Source organism: Anabrus simplex, chromosome 1, assembly GCF_040414725.1.
Source record: "Anabrus simplex isolate iqAnaSimp1 chromosome 1, ASM4041472v1, whole genome shotgun sequence".
Classification (NCBI taxonomy): domain Eukaryota; kingdom Metazoa; phylum Arthropoda; class Insecta; order Orthoptera; family Tettigoniidae; genus Anabrus; species Anabrus simplex.
Genome location: NC_090265.1, coordinates 686,606,784 through 686,631,671, shown reverse-complemented (window position 1 = coordinate 686,631,671; position 24,888 = coordinate 686,606,784). Strand labels below are relative to the sequence as shown.

Sequence of the window (24,888 nt, the reverse complement as noted above, 5' to 3'; positions counted from 1 at the left end):
CAGGCAGCCGAAATGAGGTTGTTGAGGAGTATGAAGATTAGAAGAGACAAAATAAGGAATAAGAAAATCCAGGAAGAAATTGGAGTGGAAAAAATGAATGATAGAATAGGGAAGAGCCGACTAAGATGGTTTGGGCACATAAAGCAAATGAGTGATGAAAGAATGCCAAAAAAGGTGACGGAAATGCAAATGCACAGAAGGAGAGACCATGGACGACCACGATTGAGATGGAAGGACTCAATCCAAAGCAGTATTAGAGAAAGAAACCTGGACTAGGACGCAGTGTTGGAGGAGGAGTGGTGGAAAGACCGAAGAAAGTGGAGAGGAACCATATTTGCCCCTACCCGGCTACAGTTGGATAAAGCGAAATGATGATGATTAAAAACAACTTCTCCTTGACAAAATAAAAGGTCTAAATGTCTAAAGAGTCTTTGCTTTTTCCTTTATTGTCACTATTTGATATCTATTGATGAAAAAGATGTGTTATTTATGAAATACCACTTTGAAAACTATCCCAAGATAAAGGGATCTTAAAATTTCTTAAGTAAATGAAAAAAATAGTGTACAACTATGCAATTTTTTTTTTAACATTCAACACTTAATGTGAATGGGAAGGGGGAATTTTCTTGTCAGATGAAATGGACTAATCATGTTCCAGATGGAAAGCAACTCCCTATGACTTGGTTGCATCTAAATCACCCGATAACCCTCACTGCTGACTCACACTGGGCCTCCTACTGTGCTCACAGCTGCTTTTTGGAGACACCGAGGTGCCGGAATTCAGTCCAGCAGGAGTTCTTTTACGTGCCAGTAAATGTACCGACACCTTCAAATACCAGTGGACTGAGCCAGGATCAAACCTGCCAAGTTGGGGTCAGAAGGCCAGTAAATAACATTATTATTACTAGACTGAAAATTAATGGATCACTTGAATTTTCAAAGGAAAATGCATACTAAATTGTGAAAAATTTGTTTTATTACAGTAGAATTCCGTTTTAGCGAGAATTCATAATAGCGAACAATGTACTCGCTATAGCAGATCGTCGTTGACACACATTAAAATCTGTATGAAATGGCAATCAGTTTGTTCAAACCTTGCGTTTCTTTCAGGTTTTCATACTGCAGTTTACTTATTAGTAATTTTTCTGATTCTGAGACAACGTGAACGTGTATGTTCAATTTTTTCATTGGCTTCTATGGCAAATGCTTTAGTTTTCTTATTCAAACAGCATTATCTAACCTAACAACCTACATATTTCAAGCGCCAGTAGAGTAGGCCTAATGATAAACTTTTTGCTATAAATTTACATGGGAATAGCCTTTCCGAAATTGAACCAGATGCGAGAAAATACAGCGAAACCTCGTTAGTGGATTTCACCTAGCACGTTGTACATTCATGTCGTATTAAATCTATATTAAAATACTTCACTTATCCTGTCACAAATTTTCATTATTACCGTTTGGGATCACATTTTTCCCAGCCCCAAAAATGTTCTTTGTCATCCGTTGTGAAACGAACGTGATTTCCAACACAACAGGAGGTCGGTCGGAGAAGGGTGCGTGAAAATGAGAAATGGCCTTGAATTTCCGAACTTGACAGGGTAAATTACACCTTTGGGAAGCAAGATGTTAGCCTTCGGAAAGTTCAGTTTTGCTCTCCGTTTTCATTGATATTGCTGAATAACCCTTTTTGTGCTGTATTCAATCAACAATCAATCACTACTTCGCATTTCATTCAGAAATTAGAAATTTAGTCTGTGTTGAGTGATACAGTGAAGGGTAGCAAATATTTTTCAGGTAACAGCGTAAGTATGTATTAGGAACATAATTGTGTGAAGTTGACTAGTGTGGTGCGCATTTGTGTAGGCCAGTTCTGGAAACTGGAAAAATTGTGACGAAGACAAAATTAAAATCCAGGAAGTGGACAGGCATCTTTCAACAGTGGTGCGTTATGTTGAAACCTGCACCTTCAAATTTCAACTCGAGTCAATCGAAGTGTTGTCGCATTCGAGATGACTGTCAAAATACTCCTCTTGCACATGGCCGAGTTTAACCTCGAAATAATTCATAGTCAATGATGACCAGAAAACAACGTTTAATAACCCACTGGTCCGAAATATAAGGCTTCAGATTACATTTGTTTTACAAAGAGTGTGTGTGATCTGCAAAAATGCTCTGATACTTTTAGTTGCCCCAGTGCAAATGTGTTTATACTTTTTGTCTGGTGTTTTACACACTATTTAATAAGCAAACCCCAGTGGAAAAGGTTTTCATATTGTTATATCGTATTTTCCACGCCTTTTAATATTCTCAATTTAAGAAACAGTAAATAGATCTTTCAATGTACGTACACGACATAAAATGAATGCTTGTCGGAAAAACGACACAAAAAAAGTGTTTACATATACCTGTTTGATAGTTCTGATTCCTGTATTCAATAGTTTTTCTCGCTTAATACATTCTCTTTCTATGTCCCCTGCAGAAATGTCCTAACGAGATTTTACTGAATAAACTAATCTCTGAAATTGGTCATCCGCTCTGCACCGTATTTTGAGGTGTATCACATTCTTACTTAATTTCAGTATATAGCATTTAAATTAAGCGATCGTTTACTTCAGCCTTTATTTCTAACGAGTACTGTTACTGGCCACGTTGTTCATGCATTTAAAATGCGGAAACATGCTCTCTTTCATTTTCAAATTATGCTTACAGAACTCCAGGCGACGAGCATTATTAATCGACTCCAGTATCCCCTTCGAGTTCAAATGTCAACGAGAGTGCTTGCTAGTACACAGCTCGAAAACTATACCGAAAATTATTGACTGCATTCAATATGATCGCTGGAGGGCGTAAATACAATAATGGAAAAAGTAACGCATGCTAAACTGCTCGTAATAACGAATACATCAGTGATAGGGTTCACGCTGTAACCGAAGGATAATGCACGGTTTAATATAGGAATTTTCAAGGGACAGAAAAAAGCTGTCCTTACAACGGAGTTCTAGATATATGCCGTAATGGGTGTAGCGGACTTCTATTGTATTTACAATTATTATTTTCATGAAAACAATGTCTCCTATTGCTACCCTTAGTTACTTAGATAATTTTTCATGAAAATAATCAATGTAATAAAACAAATATTTTGCAATTTAACATGTTTTTTTCTATTTCTTTTTCACCCCTTTGAAAATTCAAGTGATCCATTAATTTTGCCGGTCAGCATTGTTCACCCAACCTCTAACCCTTCATGAAGATAGTAGCTGTTCTTTGGAATAATTCTTGTGTAAAAAAATTCAACATTTGACCTTTGGGATAAATGGCTACAGAACAGTCCCAACTAAGGTGGGAAGTACTCTCTGCTACTCACCCAACCACTTAACATTCCGAGCTCCAACTACCCCGGGCACAACCACTCTCACAGGATAGCCATGATCTCGTGATAGAGGTTCACCGTTCATTTCATAGACTAACAGCACATCACCCTTGGGATCCATTGCCTTCTCTAGGGGTATGGAAGCTCCATAAGGAACATTAGCAGCATCAGTATCTAGCCCTTCAAACTGTAAAACAACAAACAATCATCTAAAACAGGGTTTCACTGCTAGAGCAATGGTAATTCGAGAAAATACACTTAGAACTTTTCACTAACTTTTGAAGAGTAAGGTTTGTGATATTGGACTTTTTGTAGTAGTGGATCTAGCAAGTCTATGGTTTCAATTTCTACAAAATGCAGATATTTATTACAAGTCATAATACTTTTGAAGTACAGCGGAATCTCGATTCTCTGTTTTTTACGAGACCACGGGAAAAAAAAGTACAGCACGTGAAAACGGAAAATCTGGGAACGAATGAGCCATCAACAATTTGGCTAAATATCACAAAAATGAAATATGTATTATTATAATCTTACAAACACTCCTAAATGAAACGAAACTACAGTTCCAATGGCAGGATGCGAAATCAGAAAAAAAAAAAAAAACGGTGGGGGGGGGGGGGGGTGAAAGGATCATAGGGCTTAACTACTAGTGTTTATTTCAGGCAGTCCATGGCGGGGGAGGGAGTATTTAATTCCCTGTAAGTAAATTACCCCCTCTCACAGGAAAATGTACATTTTAGATCTTTTTACTTGAATTCTGTGGTTATAACAAAAATGATAATTACTGGAAAGTTGTTCCTTATAGGCAATTACATTTTTTCCGTTAAGTCATTACACCAATAAAAATGCTAGTAACAAGTAGGCACGTCGAACTAAATGCAATTTCACTGAATTTGTACGCGTACTGGATGGAAGAAGTCACGAGAATTTCTGAAATCTAGGCACACATATCTCTCTCTCTCCCCCTTGAGCACGGCTCGTGACAGACCATATGAGTTGCAATGTTGAGCAATAGTTAATCTGCAACAAATGCTAGATCGTTGTAAATATTGTGACCATGGAATCCTATAGCAACAAAAGGAGTAGAACTGTAAACAAAATTTAACTTAATAAACTAAATAAAACATACAATTTATAAACACTGAGTGCACAAAATATTGTATAGTCCATCATTTTTGTCCTATCTTTGTACCACATCCCCAAGGTACGAAATATGCCCCCAGAAGATTTTTTTCTTAAATAAATCCTGCTAAATAACTGTGCACTAATTTGGAAAAATCATAAGTGAAAAAATAAAAAAATTGAATAAATGAAGCGCGTAACTGATGCTGAGGAAATAAAATGTGCCAGCTGGTGAGGCCTACTGCACTCCTCTGAACAATGGTTAATGAATGAAAAATGAAAAGATTGTGGAAAGTGTTGCCGGGATGAGAGATGACAGGAAAAACCTGAATAAAGTTGTTCCTGCTCCGCTTCTGCCACCACTAATCGCGCATGGAGTGATCAGTGTTTCAACCACCGAAGCAATGATGGGAGGCCGACATTCTACCAACTGTGTCACAGAGGTATCTTGGAGAATCTTAAGTCATTTAAAAATTTTAAAATAAAATTCAGGTCCATTTTAAAGGAAAGGAAATTATTACAGGATAAGAAAGATAATAAAACGAAACTCACCTCAAAGAAAAATTCTGAGGTTGTATTTCTCCTCGCTGCTGTTCTTCAATGAGTAGCGTTGGTCTGCCAAGTGATGCCCAGAGGTGACCCATTTATCAGCGATGGTAACTGCATCCCACACAATTTCAAAGGGTGTCCATTGAGTTTAATAGTCACCAGAGCCTGCAAAGTGTTTACCAACAAGCGATTTCTTTCGGTTGTTTTCATGCTATGAGCAACGCTGAAACCTCGTTTACAAGCGGCGGTTAACATAGGCACTGACCGAATTTTGCGTATTAATCCTTTCAAATGAACCAAATCATTTAGGGTTTTAGAGCCTATCTTACACTCCCTCCATTGCGATACCACAGTATCACCATCCAAATCAAACAACTCAGCTGCTTTATATACATCAGAATTGCAATCTTCTTTCTACTTCATCTATTAAACCCTGAATTATTTGTCCTCTTACTCTGTCAAACTCTCTTGTTTCCATCTTCCTCAGAATCGCATTTGCAATATGTTAAAAACTTTTCCTTGGAAAGAGTCAAATAAACATCGTCTTTAACGCGCAATTCTTTAAGGGTCTGTATTGTAGAATGAAGCTTATTCTCTATTTCACCATAAGAAACATATTCCTTTTCCATTGTTGTACCGAGGAGGGACAGTACACACAATACATCTAACAGAAAACCCAACAATAGGATATTTTTTCTCTGAGACAACTTTCTGTACAGCCCTGCAAATTTACAACAATCTTTACTCAACACTTCATGGTTTTCAAATTCACAGATTAGGTATTCCATGATGCAAGGGAAGTCTTTGAAAACTGCCAATAAACAGTCCTCCTTACTTGAAATCCAACAAACTTGGAAGAGTTTTTTGACTTTCAAGAACCCTGAAACACCTGTGACTGCCGCAGTATGTCTCAGAAGGGCTACTGAAAAGTTTATAAAGTTCGTCTAGTAAGCATTCAAAATCATGAACAGCATTCACAACACTAAAAACTTGTTCTGAAACAAGGTCCATTCTACGAGCCATACAATGCACTTTGATCAAGTGCGGAGATATGTTCCCCCTGATTCTAGCAGCAACATCTTCATTTCGGCCAGTAAACACTGCAGCTCTGCCCGAACCAAACCCCACAAGTTTATCTTCGAGCATTTCTACAACTATATCATCTTCTGAAAAAGCTTGGACAATTTTCTCTTCCAGCGACTTAGCATCAGCATTTTGAACAGGTACTAGCTTATAGAAACAGCAACAAGCGTCATTCTGTTCATCAACGTACATAATGTACAAAAGCAAATGTTTTTCAGAAAACCTATCCATAGACTCGTCCACAGAAATTGAAAAACAGTCAGTCACTTTAATAAAATTCAGTAATTTTAAACGTTATTGTTCCGCAATAAAATTGGTCATTTCCGCCGCAGTCTTGTCTGTATTAAGATGTGTGCCCATGTCTAAGCCATTTGCAATCTGTAGATTTATAAGCTCCAGATGATCACGGAAACTCCACTCTCTTTTCGCTGCTACATAAACTGACCTTAACACTTTAACAGATTTCATTCTGCTGTACACAATGAGAATGAATTAAGCTATTTTTGAGTTTATAAACATCGTTCTGATTTTTATTTTTATTCTTCCTCTTTACACTGTCTTTCGCACAAGGTAAATCATTATATGAAGTTCCTACCATTTTACACACGTGTTGCGAATGTTTAACACACACACTACACATCACTACTTGACAGTCTTTCTCATTGGTAGTAAACAACAACCAGGCTCGATATTTCTGCCAAGACGACGAAAACTTTTCGGTTGCCTCCAGCATAATCCTGGATTATCTTCATCACTGCATTTGACATTGTGTTCGCTGTGTAAAGGACATTCCGCAGTCACCTTATGTAACACTTCATCACATTCAGGATTTTTATTGGATTTTTCCTGCACATCATCTTCATATGTCGCTGATTGAACTTGCGTTGTGACTGGTAGTGACTGTATATTATCATTACCAATTTTAAAGAAGTTGGTAATTAAACTATTCTTACTTTTTAGCGCACATTTCATTTCTAGATTCTCGACCTCGACTGTTCGTTAACATATACAAGCTTACAGATTGCAGATTGGTGCCAATGGCAGATTTAGCAGCGGTAACATCAGACAAGTTCATCTAAAATCCAGATGGGAGGGCTGTTCTACGGAGTAAGAGAGAAGTTGGTGCAGCGAAGGAGAAAGAAAGAAAATCGGCTGAGAGGTTTATGAGAGACTGTCCCTTTCCTAAGAAAGGCCATGCGAGGCGCGGTTTGTCCTGATTTATTGCTGTATTAGTGGAACCTTCCTCTACCAGGGCTAAATTCTGACTGAACAAATTTGTCACTTTGTACACTCCTTAAGTGTACATTATCCTATTGGATACTTATGGGAAACACACCCTCTCTAAGAAGTACAGGAGTGATGTACGCTTGAGCTACTTATTTTTGTCCGAGTTTCAGATGGTGCTGCCAGACTGAAACAGGAACAATAGGCTGCAGGTGCGGAGATGCTACCGCTACGTTGCTTTATTGCTCAAGGTCTGGCAGTCATTCTATTATTTCTCTATTATGTGCATTACTGGCAAGGTTTTTAAGAAAATATGTACAGCAAGAATATTCATTTCAGTAATACATGTGTTATACATTTTCCTCAATATTTTATAATGAAAGATTCCCTCCAGGGCAATTTTAGCGGGGAGGGAACTCTGAGATAAAATTGTCGGTGGGTGTGAAAACCCCCCATCCGCCCCCGCGAATTTGCACCCTGTCCAATGGACCTTCCGCCTACCAAGCGACCGCTGCTCATCTCAAAAGCCTGCAGATTACGAGGTGACACATAGTCAGTGTGACGAATCCTATTGGCCATTATTCCTGGCTCTCTAGACCGAGGTCGCCATCTCCCCATTCGATAGTTCCTCAATTAAAGGTAATCACAGAATGTGTGAACCTGGGACCAACCCTCATATGCAGGTAAAAATGCATGACCTGGCCGGGAGTCGAACCCAGGCCTTCCGGGTGAGAGGCAGGCAAGTTAGACCGCGTGGCCGGCTTCAAACATTAATTACCGGTACGCGACTTAAAAATCCTGAAACTTTTCATTCAGTTTTACCGGGGAAACCTCGTCAGTTTCCCGTGAAAACTTCTTTCAGTTCAGCAACTTTGATCAGGCAAACTCTTCGAAAAATCTAATAGGCCTACCGGTAATGCCAAGCCAAACAACAATCGACCACAAGTAGTTTTTAATTCTGTAATCTAATAAAATAAAGTGCATTAGATACAAAAGCGCCCAACATGATGGCGAAATCCCCCTTTTTTTAATCGTCTATTTTAATTCGGTCACCGGTATACAGTTCGTATTCAATTGATGGAAATCTTGTACCGCGTAAATTAGGCCTACATCGACTTTTGTTTTATTAATGAAGGTTATGTTGAACTCGAGAATATGGTTTTGAATGTAAGTATTGATTCTTGAAAGTTCTCAAATGCATTATACTCATTCTGCCCGTCACTAATCACAATCAAATTGGAAACAGAAAAAGTATCATCAACACTTCAGAAATAACAGTTATTCGTCACCCTGAGCTCAGATGGAAAGCACGCTCGCTGTTCAAGTCGGTGGTAGATACAAGTGCAAAATGCTACAAACTTTGTTATGTTTGTTATATTTTATTATGAAAGTTTACGTTTGTTAAATAGTCTGTTGACAGTGCAAGTGAAATTTGCTCAGTGTAGCTGTATCTTGTGCTTCGTGAATAAATAAATGTAACGTGCGCAAATAAAACAAATGCTGTTTTTATAACATTTCAACACATGAAATTCCCAGTCTTATATTAGGACCAAAATAGTAAAGGCAATCCTAAAATATCCCATGGCTTTATGTATATAAGGTGCAACATCTGTTCTGGTCTTGATAACAATCGTATACAATGATATTAAAATACTAAATTTGTGTTAAGAAGGAGCAGTTTCGATTCCTGCCTGAAAGCCCAGTGACTATACAATGCCCCGAGGGAAGTGATAAAATCGAAAAAAGTAAACAAAAATAAACGTATAAACCTGGACATAATGTAAACATTTTGCAAGTATGAATATTTGACGAAACTTGTTCAGTCTTCAAGTAGAGCTGTCGAAATGCGCTCTGTCTCCTTCCAATTGTTATGGCCACTGTCTAATTTATGATTTCCGAGGATTCGCTAAGCAATACCACCTGAATACGATGCTAAGATGGTCCCTTATGCAAGTCCACCGCCAATCGCTTTTCCAGTATAGTAATTCCTCTAATTATCGCAATGACGGGATGTCAACACCGAGATCTGTAAGTATGCCGTAGCTGTCCTTTCATGAGATACAGTTTCGTGCAAAATGCAATCAAGGATTTAGCGTTGATGGGACTGAAATTTCTGGACGGCTGATCCGGGAAATAGTTTCTTCGAGGAACGGATAATGCAGGATTTTTATGACGTGATTTAATTAGGATGCTTGAAGGACCACGTAATTCGAACAGATAATATGGGAAGACGTAGTTTTCGGGAACGTATAATCGAGGTTCTACTGCATCAACTTTAAGATAATGGTTATTTTCTTCCTTTTATTCTTAGGAATAATGTCTACCCATCTGACCAGAACCATGCGCCTTAGACTGATAACTGTTTCAACAAAAATTATTGCATGCAAAAAAGGTTCATCAAAATATGGTACAGTGAAACCTCGTTAATGCGTTCCTCATTAACACCTTTTCCTGCTGATTGTATAAATCTATATAAAAATACCTTACTTATCACGTCACAAATTTTCGCTATTACCGCTTAGTATGGTCACATTTTTCCTAGCCCTGAAATTGTTGTTTGTCATCCCTTGTGTAAGGAACGTTATTTCCAACTGGGGTAAGAGCCCCCAGCACAGTTCTGTGATAGCAGAAAATTGCACCTTCGGGAAGTAAGCCATTAGCCTCAGAAATGCTAAGTTTTGCTTGCCCATTAGCAGTGAAACTGCAATGTAACACAATGAGCATGTTTGTGCTTGTATTTCGCATTCCAGTGAGAAGTTAGAAAAGTATTTTGTGTTTAGTTGTACAGTAAAGGGTAGCGAATATTTGTCGCGCGATAGGCTACATCTGGAACATAATCGAGTGAAGTTGACCAGCGTGATGCATATTTGTCTTGTGATAGCCTAATTATGGATATGGAAAAAGTCGTGAAATTCCTTACTAATGAAGACAAAATTAAAGTCTGTCAGCAAGTTGACTGGCATGAATGCTGAAACTCGCATCTTCCAGTTTCGACTCGATCACTTGAATCGGTCTTGGTCGGTCAAAGTTTTGTTCAATTGAAAATGGCGGCCAAATTCATTCTGTTGCAGTTGCACATGGCCGTGTATAACCTCCAATTCATTGTCTATGTACGTGACCAGAAAATTAATTTTTTTTTTTTTTTTTGCTAGTTGTTTGACATCGCACCGACACAGATAGGTCTTATGGCGACGAAGGGACAGGAAAGGCCTAGGAATGGGAAGGAAGCGGCCGTGGCCTTAATTAAGGTACAGCCCCAGCATTTGCCTGGTGTGAAAATGGGAAACCACGGAAAACCATCTTCAGGGTTGCCGACAGTGGGGTTCGAACCCACTATCTTCCGGATGCAAGCTCACAGCTGCGCGCTCCTAACCGCACGGACAACTCGCCCGGTAAAAAATAATGTTTAATAACCAACTAGTCTGAAATAAAAGGCTTCTACTAACATTTGTTTTAAAAAGAGTGTGATCTGCAATAATACATTGATACTGAGTTTTCACTACCCACGGATATATGACGTAAAATTCCATTAGGTAGGAAAAAATCGAATCTAGTGTTTCCATACCCCGTTGGATAGTTTTTATTTGTGTATTCATTAGTACGTTATCTCGCTTAATACGTTCTTTTTCCTTGTCATCTGCAGAAACGTCTTAACAAGGTTTTACTGTGTATCTTTGCACTGGAAGTAAATGCCACTATATCCACTTTTCTATGAAACTGAAGTTTTGCCATATGTTTACTGTATTTACTGTGCTCTTTTCAATCAATCAATCAATCAATCAATCAATCAATCAATCAATCAATCAATCCTTTTTGAGAAGATTATGAGATGTGAGAGCTTTTTTGAGATTTTAATAATGTTTCTTATGTCACATTGACTCAGACAGATTTTACAGCAATGATGGGATAAGATGGGGCCAGGACTGAGAAGAAGGTGACCATGTCCTTAATTAAGGTGTGAAAATGGGAAACCATCTTCTGGACTGCCAATAGTGAAATTCAATCCCACTATTTCCAGAATGCAAGCTAACATAGTTTCATTCTGCCTTATTTCTTCCAACTGTAAAACAGCTTAATTTTTAAATTCTCTTTTGGATATTGTTAAGAGAAATTTATGAATTTCATTGTCAAAAATCTGTATTGACAATATTCAAGTATAACTGAGAGAGTTCCCACCTTTCATTACATTTCTGCCTTATCAAGAAAAACACTTAATTAGTCATGTACATGTTTCGTCCCTATTTACGGGACATCTTTATCTCGGAAAATAAATTTTACCTAAAAACCATTAGATATGTTTAAATTATAAGTGGAAAATATTTTTAAAAGTTCTTAAAAAGTTTGTGTGTCACTATGTTGTCTTTCTCTTCTTTTACTTCTTCTTGTGGTTAAAAGCTATACTGTCCTATTAATATTTTCTTGTGGCATATTGCCTTAAATTAGTGGATTGTGGTAAAAAAATCTGCAATAAGTTGTCTGGTTGTGTTTTTTACGTTGACAATAAAGGAGTTTTAACCCAGCTGGGGAAACTCTTCTCGAGTGCAATTGGAGTGCTATATGGTTGTGTGCTTTTGAGTCTGCCAATGTGGCTTCTTGTTAATTTTGTTATTGGGAGTCTAGAAAGGAAAAAAAGAAAATTTATTTTAATGTGAAGGAACTGTATTGTTAGTTACTGTATGGGGATGCTGGTCCTTTTAGAATGTGCTGTCGCCTTGTATTGCTAGCGACTGACTGACTGCATCAAGCAGCTGACCGGCTGAAGGCACGAAAGGAGGTGTGGAGGGAATGGATGTGCTATTACTGTGGTAGGGCAAACACATGATTGGTGGGAAGTGCATGTCGTCAGTGTCTTTTTTATTTGTTTTTTCATGAAACTATTTTTAAAATTTCCTCCAACAATATGTTTATGTTTTCTGTCATTTAATTGATAGCAGGGTTTTGCTTTTGATCTATTTTTATGTAGATTGTTTCTAAAATTTTTATTAGAATGCCTTATTTTTACTGTACAAAAAATTGTTAGGTCTTGTTCTATTGCTGAATATCGCTTGTGTGTTATTCATGGCTGAGTTATCTTTTGTATTTTTCTGCGTTTGTGTGTTCTTGGTAAAGCATTATAAAATTTCTCCTGGTTTGTTCAATGTAGGATGTTTTACACTGAGAAACTTTGAGCTTGTAGATCCCCTAGTTTAAATATATATCGTTATTATGGTAAATGCTGTGAAGATTGTACGAGGCATATTTTTTGAGTAAGGGCCGTTTGAAAATAACTAGACAATGATGATTTTTGAACACCACATGTATCCGCAGATTCTACATACTTTACTCTATTTTTCAACATAGCCACCATGTTTGTTTAAACACTTATCATACCTTACAACTAAGTTTTGAATACCCCTTCACAGAAACTTGCCACCTGCTCCGATAACCAAGAGTTCACGGTCGTTTACACTTCGTCGTCATCACTGTAGTGGTTGGCGCTGAGGTGATGTTTGAGGCGGTGGAACAGATGATAACTGCCCGGCGCAAGGTCAGGGCTGTAGGGTGGGTAGTCTAAAACTTCCCAGCCAAAAGTGTTCAATAAACCTCAGGCCTGAGCTGCAGTGCGAGGCCTTGCAATGTCATGGAGAAGGGCAATTCTCTTTGTGAGCATGCCGCGTCTTTTGTTTTGTATCGCTCTGTGCAGTTTTCTCAAGCTTTGGCAGTAGGCATCCACACTGATAGTGATTCCCCATTGCATGAAGTCGACAAATGAAAGACCATGCCCATCCCAAAACACGGACGCCATGATCTTGCGCTGGGACAGAGTATGTTTGGCCTTCACCTTTACAGGTGAATGTGTGCATCTCCATTCCATGCTCTGTTGCTTTGATTCGGGTGTGACATGCAAAACCCATGTTTCGACTCCCGTTACGATCTGACTCAACATGTTGTCACCTTCTTTGGCATAACGAGTCAAAAACGTCATCGAACACTCGAATCTTTTGTTTTTGTGGTCCTCCGTTAGGAGTTTAGGGATCCAATGGGAGCACAGTTTCCTAAAGTTTAGGTTTTCAGAAACAATTTTGTAAAGCACTGACCTAGATAAGTCAGGAAAGGCGTGACAGAGCTTTTATTGTGATGCACCTGTCCTCACGAATCTTCGGTTCAAATGAACTAAAAAAAATCGTCCGTGATCAGAGATGGATGACCGGAGCGGGCCGCATCATGGACGTTGTCACAGCCATCTTTGAAATTTCGTAACCACTTACGCACTTTGCCTTCACTCATAGCATTAGTACCATACACTTTGAAAATCTGTCTGTGAATGTACGCAGCAGACAGGTTCCTTGCCGACAAAAACCGTATCAATGACAGAACCTCGCATGGGGCAGGCGAGTCGATAATCTTGAACATTTTAGCAAGCACAGAACAGAACAGAACCGTAAAGGTTCGCAACAAAGCTGCAACTGAACACCGTTGTTCCCAAGGCATTCCGGCACACAACGCAAGCGCAAACTACTAGTGTCTACAACAAAACGGCCCTTACTTAAAAAAACTTGCCTCGTATAATAGTTGACTGTTAGTGTTATTTGTATGGAATTTTATTTTTAAACTGCCTCTCTTAAAAACAATCTTAAAAATAAATGTACTGAAAGGTGGGAACTCTCTCAATTATTAATGTTAAGTGGTCAATCATTACTTCCATAGCAACATTGGCTGCCATAGTTATGAGACCTCAGTTTTAGGGCACCAGTACTAGAGTTTCTTCCCAATCGTGGTGTTATATGCCCATTTTGAGCGATGTTCTATGGATTGATGGTTCGGCTACACTCCTTCCCTCTTTCCTCTTCTTTCTGAAAATGTTCAACTTCTATCAAGAAATCAATAGAATCCAACATTTTCCACTGTTCATCAGTTCTATAAATGGCCACAAAATTAATTTCCACGCAAATGAGGCCACGGTCGAAAGCTAGACTGAAATAAGTGAAGACGGTAGCCTTATGTAGAAGAATTTAAAACAGTTCAAGACATACCTGGATATGTTCCACACCTGGCTGGTCTTCCTGAAGTCCTGCAGCTCTCAGAACATCATAGAGTCGGGCTCCTGACCAAGTGGCATTACCTATGGCAGCTTGACCCCAACTAAGACCTTTAACTGGCTTCACCTGTACAGAACATACATACCAGTTTGACGGTACTGTTTCCAGCTATTTATCATAAGAACCTGATCAAATAACACTTATTAATATAGTAAGACAATTAATAAAGACCACTGCATGCAAACAAACATTCTCAGCAATTTCCTAAAACTGGAAATGTGCAAGTTATTGTAGATTTGCCCAACATGGAAAGGGATATAGATTCTCTTTCGATCTTTTTCCACTTCATGTTTCCAATTTTTAAGTTATTTTCATAATTTTTAAGAGTTGGTGACTTACTGTTTCTTAGTCCTTCACACTACAATTCACATCCTTCTCTAATCACACTTTAAATCATTCTTACTGAATAATGCTCCTTTCACCTTACATTACGCTACAATCGCGTGATGTAACGTTACTTTTTTTTTTTTTTTTTTTCTAGTTGCTTGACATTGCACCGGCACAGATAGGTCTTATGGCGACGATGGGACAGGAAAGGGCTAGGAGTGAGAAGGAAGTGGCCGTGGCCTTAAGGTACAGCCCCAGCATTTGCCTGGTGTGAAAATGGGAAACCACGGAAAACCATTTTCAGGGCTGCCGACAGTGGGGTTTGAACCCACTATCTCCCGAATACTGGATACTGGCCGTACTTAAGCGAATGCAAGTGTTACGTTACTAATGTCTAAGTTTAAGTCACTCATCGACCTACATGAATGAAGTAAAGTTTAAGGAATTTATGTTTTGACACACAGTGTCTCTAGTTTCCTGGGTTGGAAAATCAAATAAACTTGCCCCAACTCAATACCTTTAATGGTTAAATAGACTTTTTTGGTGGTTTTTTCCCTGAGAAACACACCATTTTAAGAATTTTCCTTTTTTTTTGGTTCCACTTAATCAGAGCTTTCGAGGGGTGTAAAAAATGGTTAAAAGTGGCCTGGAAGAAGTCTAGAATTAAGCATTAACTGATGAAGCCTCAGCGTTATACATACAGAAAGACGATTATAACATTAGTTCTGGTTCAGTGTGTCTCAAACATTAAATGCTCATTATGAACCCTTGCATAGTTTTCATTAATAATAGTTTATATGAATAATAGTGTAATATTTTATATTGATCACCGACACCATCAGGAAAAGGTGATTAAAGTTCTATGGCCACATTCTCAGAATGAAAAACGACAGACTCACAATAATAATTATTAAATCAATGTTGTAATGGTCTACTTTTTTCAATACTATAATAGGCAATATTATTGAATTACATTACTAAACTAGGAACTAGTTTCGGCCTTGGCTGGCCATCTTCAGCCTTAATGTAATACATCTACTAACTAAACAAATGTACAAACATACAATTGACATAAAAACTAATGTACAAACACACAGTTAACATTAAAATCTGGGATGAACTATGTGTAAAATCTGAAAAATAGATTAGGCTCTAAATTCTTAGCTCTGGAGTATGATCATCCAGACTCTTTCTTGTATTATTATTCATAGAATTGTTAGTTCCGTCACTGCTAATCATTACAATTTCAACTGCAAAATGGGAACTGGTAAATGTTGATTCTGTAGTCAGATCATCAATCACCAAATCTACCTGAGTGGTGTTAGCAGTATTATGCAAGCCACTGGACGCCACTGTAAATAACCACCAGCTGACGCAGAACTGCTAGATGGTGTTTCCACATCGACCAACGTAAATAAAATGAATTGTTCCCGTAGTGCTTGTTAAAGTCATGCTGAAATGCTGTTGAACATTGTCAGGGCAGCACATGAAATTATGGTTAAAACTGACACATTCTTAATTTATGGCTGGTATAAATTTGTAATTCATTGTGGTGTCCATGAAGTTAGCCTGAATAAATGATAGATAAAATTAGATCAAATTAATGAATAGAAGTAGAGAGAGAGCATGTTAGTCAATTGGTATAGGTTATATGAGACTTACTTCTTGTTGTGGCATTTGGTGCGTTGCGTATTGTTGTGTACCTCATTCTAACGGTTGTGAGATCCAAAGGAAAAGGAAGGGGTGGGGCAAGGGGCGAGCGGGCGGGGCAAGGGGAGAGGTCGGGGAAGGAGAGGGGAGTTGGAGGGGAAGGGGAGGGAGAAATAAGGCGGGGCCGAAGGATGTGGGAAATGAGATGGCTGCTGAAGAAAGGTGCTGTGAATATTATGAAAAACTAAATTATTACTTGTTGGTTTCACGTTTCTAAAAATGGGAATTAGGTCAAATAGGATATTTGGCTTTTCTGAAATGTCATTATGATTATGATTTGGGTTAAAATACTGATCTATATGAACATAGCCATCACAACAAGAGTAGAAGCAGAATTAGTCATTAGAAAATTGCCAGCAGATAAACAAGACGAAGTAAGAATTGAAGTAAAGTGGAAATTAAAACAGAAACCACTGGCGTAGCTAGAGTGAGGATCAGCCGTTGTTTTACGTACGGTACAAACAATTTAAAATCTTACGCCAAAATGCTGAATTAACGTAGCGACAAAGAATCTACTAGCAAGGCTCAGTAGGGTCATACATAATTTCTCCATATTTGTACTGCTTGAATGAAAGGAAACCACTTACGATTGTGATGCGCAGGGATATTTCCCTGTAGAGGCCTCAGTATCGGGAATATAACTGTGTGTTGACAAATGTAAAGGGATGAGGAAAAGGGCAATTAACAAGGGATTACTCAGTAGGGGGCCGGAACGTGACCACCGAGATAACGGTGCCCACGGCCAGAAACAGTTGCAAGCTTACAACATTGAATCAGCTTTTGCACATCGGTTCCAGGAAACAACATCCTACGAATCCTGGGGTTGTACCGTGGTTGAGAGATGTTCTGTGTTTAAGTTGTAGCGCTGGGAAGACTGTGACAGCATTGCGAGCTACACATTAGTTCATCATTTTGAGCCATATAAGGAACTTTTTTTGAAGATGGACTGTTTTGCCATAAAGAAGCCAAACTATGTGAATCCTCAGTATGTTATAAAAAAGTTTTTCTTTATTCTAACAGTAGCAAGACAGATCACAGATGTGTGCCTAAGTTCTATAGGTAGGCCTATATATTTTGTCAAATGCCCGGAGACTGACTGGAACCTCAAATGGCACCATCAAAAGTGTGGGTAACTATTTTGTTATTAGCAGGCATGATAACTCGGTTCCAATGGTTCTATCTTTTCATCAAGACTGCCGCGTCTGAATCGCAGTCATTGCATGAAACATTTTTAAAATGAGAAGTCACGGTCTATTGATTCAGATTCTACTTAAAACACTAGATCCCGTCCCTTACCTTTCTTTAGTACTTTTGATCCATAACCGCATCATTTATGATGATGTATTTTGAGTATCCGACCATTCTTCGGGCTTACCTTGTACCTTAAATGGTGAGTGAATGTGGATGCAGTGGCGTACCCACAAAATAATTTCAAGCCAGCAGCGTGGATACAACTTTTCCTTGGAAGGGGTTGTGAAAAGATTTTTTATTTCTTATTTAGAATTTGCTTTACGTCGCACCGTAGGTCTTAAGGCGACACTCCAAAGATAAAAAGATATTTTTACCTAACAAATATGTAGGTGGACCATCCACCTACATATTTGTTGTGATCAAGTCAATACGGATCAAATACCGGCCACTATGGTCAAGATTATTAATTTTTACCTAAAGCATGGATTTTCAGGAAACTGCGGGAATGTCACCTACATAAAAGTAGAGGTATCACGAACATTTCTTTCATATATAATTAATAGTTTTCCCAAAATAAATTTTTCTTTTTATATTTCTTATTCCATTTTCTTCATGAAATTTAATAAACATGTTAATGTAAATTCGTAATTAGGTAGATAATACATCTTTTAAAAGCAGTACGTGTCAATTTTTCTGTACATAATTTATATGAGAAGATATATCGTACTAAAGTTTGTGTAATTTTTAAGTTTTAAAATTTTGACTTAAAAATCCCTACTAGTTGAAAAATTCTGCCATGAAAAATTCCATATGCAGGTTTCTTAATATAGCTGTGATACATACACCATACAAATTTTGTTACATTTGGCAGAATATTATGGGAGAAAATGGGATTTAAATGTAAAATTACAATTGGCAAACAAAGCATTATTACAGTGATAAATTCTTTGAATTCAGCGGAATAATTTTGTGACAAGGAAAAAGAAACTCAATCCTTTCAATTTCAGTCATTGAAAAATTTCACCAAAATGACCAAAATATTGATTTTTATCTCGGAGTGTTGCCTTAATTAAGGTACAGCCCCAGCATTTGCCTAGTGTGAAAATGGGAAACCACGGAAAATCATCTTTAGGGTTGCCGACAGTGGTGTTTGAACCCACTATCACCTGGATGCAAACTCATAGCTGTGTGCCCCTAACCGCACAACCAACTCGCCCGGTGGATATGAAAAGAAAGCCGGTCATACCGAATGCAGTGACGGATCTTCAGTAGATAATGATGGTTTTGATTGTTGCCATGAAATGATATCCAACAATCGAAATCATAGCTTCTGTACTCTTAACATAAACCGGCCGCATTATTGAAACTGTTCGTAAAATTGATAATATCGTTCTTCATTTGTGAGGCAGTATAATCTTCATTTAATTTGTCTTCTTATAAAAAGGAACCACTTTGGTACTACGCCCTGTGAAGGTGACTACCTTCCAGGTTGTAGGTATTTCGATTACAGGAGACTCAAGGCCAACTCTATTGCACCTACAAACAAGGCTGTATCTTCCCCATCCCATGCCTTTCTTAACTGTCAGTGCCGGGAATCAAATGCAGGATGCCTTAAGTAAAATTCTAAAATAGGAGACCTAAAAGTAAACAGCCAGCCTCGCTGTGAAGGGGTAGCATGCCTGCCTCTTACTGGAGGCCCCGGGTTCGATTCCCGGCCAGGTTCTTTTAAGAACGAAACATGTCATTCTTTGTTTAATAATGCGTATTTTTATTCCTTGTTAACTTTTTTTTCACAGGTATGTTATAGTGTAATATTTTATTTAACTGAGTTGACACCAGTAAAGTATGACATTCTTCTTAACAAATCTTCCATTCTTAGAAACAGAGTGTTCTGTATAAGCATTGGATGTGTAGAAAGGTTCACCCCTTATTTTTACAGAACTCCAACAACTGTTACTCAAATGACATACGATGCATTTCACATGACTTCAATGAGATTCACTGGTGACACGAATTTAAACTGTGAATTCGATAGCGGGAAAATTAATACGGAAAGTCATCGTTTGTAACTCATTGTAGTTTTAAATGATACATTACAGAACAGAGATACAATATTGTACCAGAAACGCACGGTACATGCCATATTTATTAAGAGCGATGTCGTATAATCATCATGCGTGCCAAGAAATCCAAGCTCGATATATTTACATCTACCAGGACAGGTGAGCATGTGTGCAAACCGCTGTGAATGACGTAGACGCAGGAGCGAGGTAGACTAACATGCCCAACTCATCAACTTGCCTTGTGACAAGGACTGGATTTCAGGAACCATGAATTCCACACTAGAGAAATTTCGATTTAGAGATTTCTAAAACTTATTAAATAATGGTTGTATCATCTTGGGAGATACACCATTCTGTAGCCAATTACAAGAATGCCTCCATTATCAAATCTCAAGAAAATCCACCGAGGGATTTTAGAGTAAATCCACTTTTAAATAATCACGTTATCTGAAGATGTGCAGGCCTTGAACACACAAAAGGCGAGGTTACCCAGCAATAGACAAGCATTCTTGTAATCTATCAGTTTCATGTCCATATTGATACTTTGTATTCACAATCACAAAGAATGGGTACCGTCCACCTAATAAATACGTTATTATGTCTTGTTACTATGCAGTTCCAGTTTCGACCTTCACAGAGGTTATCCTCAGCTGGTCATCAGATTTACAGCTAACTTAATATATAATTTAAAAACATTACTAAAACTAATGAAGAATGTCACATGATATGAGTGATAATATTAATATTGCGCCGTTCCCGGCTCCCTGAGAGAACGCATAATATCCAGGCTAGCTTAATTATGACCTTTCCAACTAAATAGTTCTATAATTTGGTGGTGAGTTCCGAATCAGAGAAAGATATACCATACGGAGCCAAATAAGACTTAAATCATCTATAGAAACGACTTTCATATGTTGCTTATTCTAATTCTTATGCTATCAAGATGTTACCGCTCTCATTTACTTAAATCTAGGTCTCTATACTACGAACACATTGAAAGAACTGTTTAACATTTTACATATTTGTTTATTATACAAATGTTTCAATCCAGAATTCGAATATTGAACTATCCTCCACAAGAAAAATCTGGTAAAGGAAACTGTATGATCGACTGTTCACTTGGCCTATTTCCAGGGAACATGGACTTAACCTCATAAGTCTACCTATTTCTCCATTCAATATTTAATTAATAATTTCCTTTTCTCTTCTAATTGCTCTATATCATTCCTTCATTCAGCACTTCCACATTTCTGGGTAGAAAGAAAAAATCAAAGAAAGGGCAGTATCGTGCAAAAATATATGTAAGCAATGTTTATGGAGAATCTACCGGTATTTGGCACATCCGGCGCCCACTATACATTCTGAAGTAAAAGTTGTTTGATTTCGTCATCATCTGTAATCGATCTACTGGAATCCACTACATTAAGTGCTCAGGTCATGCTTGCCCACAAAATCAGGGACAGAATACAGTGTATGGCAAGGTATTAAGTTCCGCATAAGCCATTATTAAGTTGAATACCATTATGCTCCAGCTCATAATTATCAAATTAAAAATCATAAGTCCAAAAGAAAATGTCAAATTCTCCCTCTTAGGCCCTTAAAGCAATAATCAAATTGGAATAAAGCGTTCAATTAATGGATTGAAACGAAGTCAAATATGTTTGAATACTTAAATTAGTGAAATATTTCCTAACATAGGTAATTAAAAATTCGTATAAGTAATTGAAAACTTACTTGGACAACTAAAGAAAAACTTATCTGTATAGTTAATAACTTATCTGGGTAACAAAAAAATTATTTGTTTGGGTGCACCCTAGCTAAGGAAAAGGAAACTATTTACAACATGAGTTCCAATAAGCAAAAATATAGACTGAGGGTGTCTTCTTCATGGTATCCAGGACGCATTTTGAGACTTATAACCATATTTCATGAATTGGAATTTTTCCCTACTACATATCAGGTTTAAATTAACTGTTAGCTCTCCCTCGGAGCTCATATTCATTTACTGCCATAGAATCATCCTATCCTTCTCAACATACTAATAAATACCTATGGGTATTAACCTGGGAGGATAGTTCCCTAATGCTTCCATACATAATTAAGTCCCAATGTTGGATATGGAATAATGATCATTGAATATTGAATGTTGAAAGTTGAATGTTGAATATTCATGCTTCTTTATTTACGTCCTTTTATTCTGCGTGAAGTCCGATAAGTCCCCCTTTCAAATCAATGTAGTTCTCATAAAAAGTTCAATCAGAACCAATAAGATACATATACCATTTAAAGATCCAAATCCTCTCGTCATTTTAAGCTAAACATAGGTGCGATATTATACTTGTTAATGACTACTCTACTAGTCTCGTCTGAAATACGCTATCTAGAGTGGTGCATGGTGTGAAGACTTGACCGTTGAATATCATTCCTACATTTCCATTCAGTCATCAGTGATAGGATGTCGCCTAAGAAGTTACTACGTTCCTCTCGTCTGAGAATCGATTGGTATTAGAAAACATTTGTGACAGCACATGTGTTTAGTTCGTCCTCCTAACTGAGATTTTGTTGACACTACCAAGTGTGCGTTCTAACCAACAGATGTCGCTCCGATCTTATTTGTATTTCTTTATGCTTGCTCATAAGATAAACAGTACATGAAATTGCTACACGTTCATTTCCTAATTAGCAAAACTCTACATGAAAACCATTAAGTGCATAGCCATGTCACCGTGCTCATCCTCGCGAAGAACCAATAACTATCATTATTCTAAATCATCAATCAGGTATCAACTTCTCTTAAAATATTATTATTATACTTTCAAAACCATAATCTGTCTCCTTACTAACACGGGTTCACTTCTTACAATCGTGGCCCTTATTATTTCAATTACGGTTCATGGACACATTTCCAGATACTATGACCTTCATTCAGTCATAACCACCATTTATCATAAATAGATTTGTCTATCTAGCAAGCATATCCTACTGCTGGTTCCTAACTTGACATTCATTGACTATAACCAATGTACACACGTATCTATATCGCTCTTTTACATATCATACAACTTACTGTCACCTTGACTAACTCAGAATTTCACACTACATGGATCACATTTCGAACGTAGGCTTTCATCACTGAGTGACTACCTATCTAAGGATTTGTCATGCATATCTGAAGATTACCTATCCACCTTTATTCTAACTTATCACACCACTCTTGTCGCTTAATCACTTCGCACCGAACAAATTAATAAATCATACTACACTTACAGTTGAATATAAACATTATTACACTGATTTAAAAGTAAGACTTATCTGAATTCAGCAGCTCCAGTCGCCGTCGTATGTCCAGCTGACAGGACATATTGAAACATCGCTTCTTATTTCCCTGGGTGGACGGGAAATATTCGCATATTCCTCCTCTGGGCTCAGTCATCTCGGTCGGCAACGTCATCCTGCGGCACCCATTTGGGCAGTCTGGCTTATCATCTCCTTAGAGCATCTTGTTCATCTGTGGTCTAGTTGGAATAGAATAGCATATAAGATTAATTAGCATTTCCATTGTGAATAACTGTGAGAAACTGTCTAATGCGAAGATTGTTCCCTTTGAAAGAGTTGATTTACTTGTCGAATATTCTCCTTAGGGTGATGTAATTTTATAATTTGAAATGATTAATTCTCTTTCTTCACTCAATTTCGAGTTATTATAGGATTCCCTTTCTGTAACTCTTCACTTCGGTAATATCGTGAAGTACGTCAACAGGGACTGCAGTGACGTAAGCTTGTTGCTGTTATTTTCCACTCTTCACGTCTCTTGGAGTTCGCTGAATGAAATTATTAGTCTCCCACTCAATTCGCAATGTAGCTTCTAAAAATTCGTTCTTTATCCCGCTGAGCTGATTTCTTGTTGTACCATCCCTAAAATTCTGGTGCAGTTACTTCCGTCTTCAACTCGTATATTTCTTAGGTAGCAATCCAATCTCGTTTTTCTAATTTTTCTTTCATAATTGTTAGTAACAATATTCCCGTTCGATCCTTTTCACTGCCTTCTGGATCTTAATTCTTCTTCTCTCCCACTTGATGTCAGTACTTTCGCCTTTACATGCGGTGTGATCAGACCTTTCGGCGTTAATTATTCCAAGATACATGGGTTCCATCTTTGTTCTACTTACGGTCGTAACTTCTCATAACAGTGAAATGGCACAATATATACAGTATATAAAATATACAATGATATGTGGTGTCTTCTGGTTTAAAAAACAAGCGTCGATATTCTATGACATGTATACGTTACATAAAATTCTGGTATACTATAGTACATCCTTGAGAACTTTCATCCATGCTCTTTTAAATACTGTATAATCCCGAATACCACCTGCACCGAATAAGACCCGCACCCTAAATCTGAGACCGCAAAATACGAAACAAAATTTTAAAAAATCAAATAACTTACATACCAATTTAATTTTCTTCAAATATACCACAAATATAAATTCAAACAGCTTACAATTAATAAAATCATCACAAAAATCGTAAACAAAATCGGTCCAATACTTGGATCATTCACAATTCACCATCGTCATCTGAAGTTTCACCATAGGAACTTTCGACGCTGGCATTTTTCCACAAATAGTCGTCCTCACTACCGTCCACTGAATTTGAAATTCCACATTTATTAAAGCTTTTGGACACTAGATCGTTGGGAATGCGCGCCCATGCAGTCTTGATCCATCTCCATATTAGTCCCACTTCAGGCGTCTTCACTCGTCTGGTTGGTGTTAACACATGATCACCATCAGACATCCATTGGGTGTACAACTCTTTCATTGCAGTTTAAAGGCTGGTTCACGCACACATCCAACGGCTATAGAATAGAAGCGAGTCCTCCGGGAATTATCGCAAGATCAGTTTTTCCTTTCCTCATCATATCTTTTACGGCGTCAGTTGTATGTTCTCGGTAACTGTCCAACACAAACATGTTTCGTTTTTGTAACAAAGCTCCCGGGTGACGTTACCAAACGCACTTCACCCAGGCCTCAACTAACGCACTGTCCATCCAGCTGGACTCGTGTTCTAACAATAACACCGGACGGCAAGTTTCTTTACGGAAGTGTTTTCTTTTTCAGAACCACATATGGGGGGAGTCTGGTTCCATCTGCTAATACGC

General features: G+C 37.9%; 1 protein-coding gene across 2 annotated transcripts in view; it reads right to left on the bottom strand.

Annotated features, from left to right (window-relative positions):
* The window catches only part of shop (shopper), a 134,711-nt gene that overhangs the window by 41,793 nt on the left and 68,030 nt on the right, over positions 1–24,888 (bottom strand). For both annotated transcript variants that reach the window (XM_067135910.2, XM_067135911.2), the window contains exons 6-7: positions 14,368–14,499; positions 3,368–3,560 (exon numbers count right to left, since the gene is read on the bottom strand). In XM_067135910.2, the coding sequence (XP_066992011.1) occupies positions 3,368–3,560; positions 14,368–14,499 (325 nt within the window). The remainder of the gene's footprint in view (positions 1–3,367; positions 3,561–14,367; positions 14,500–24,888) is intronic.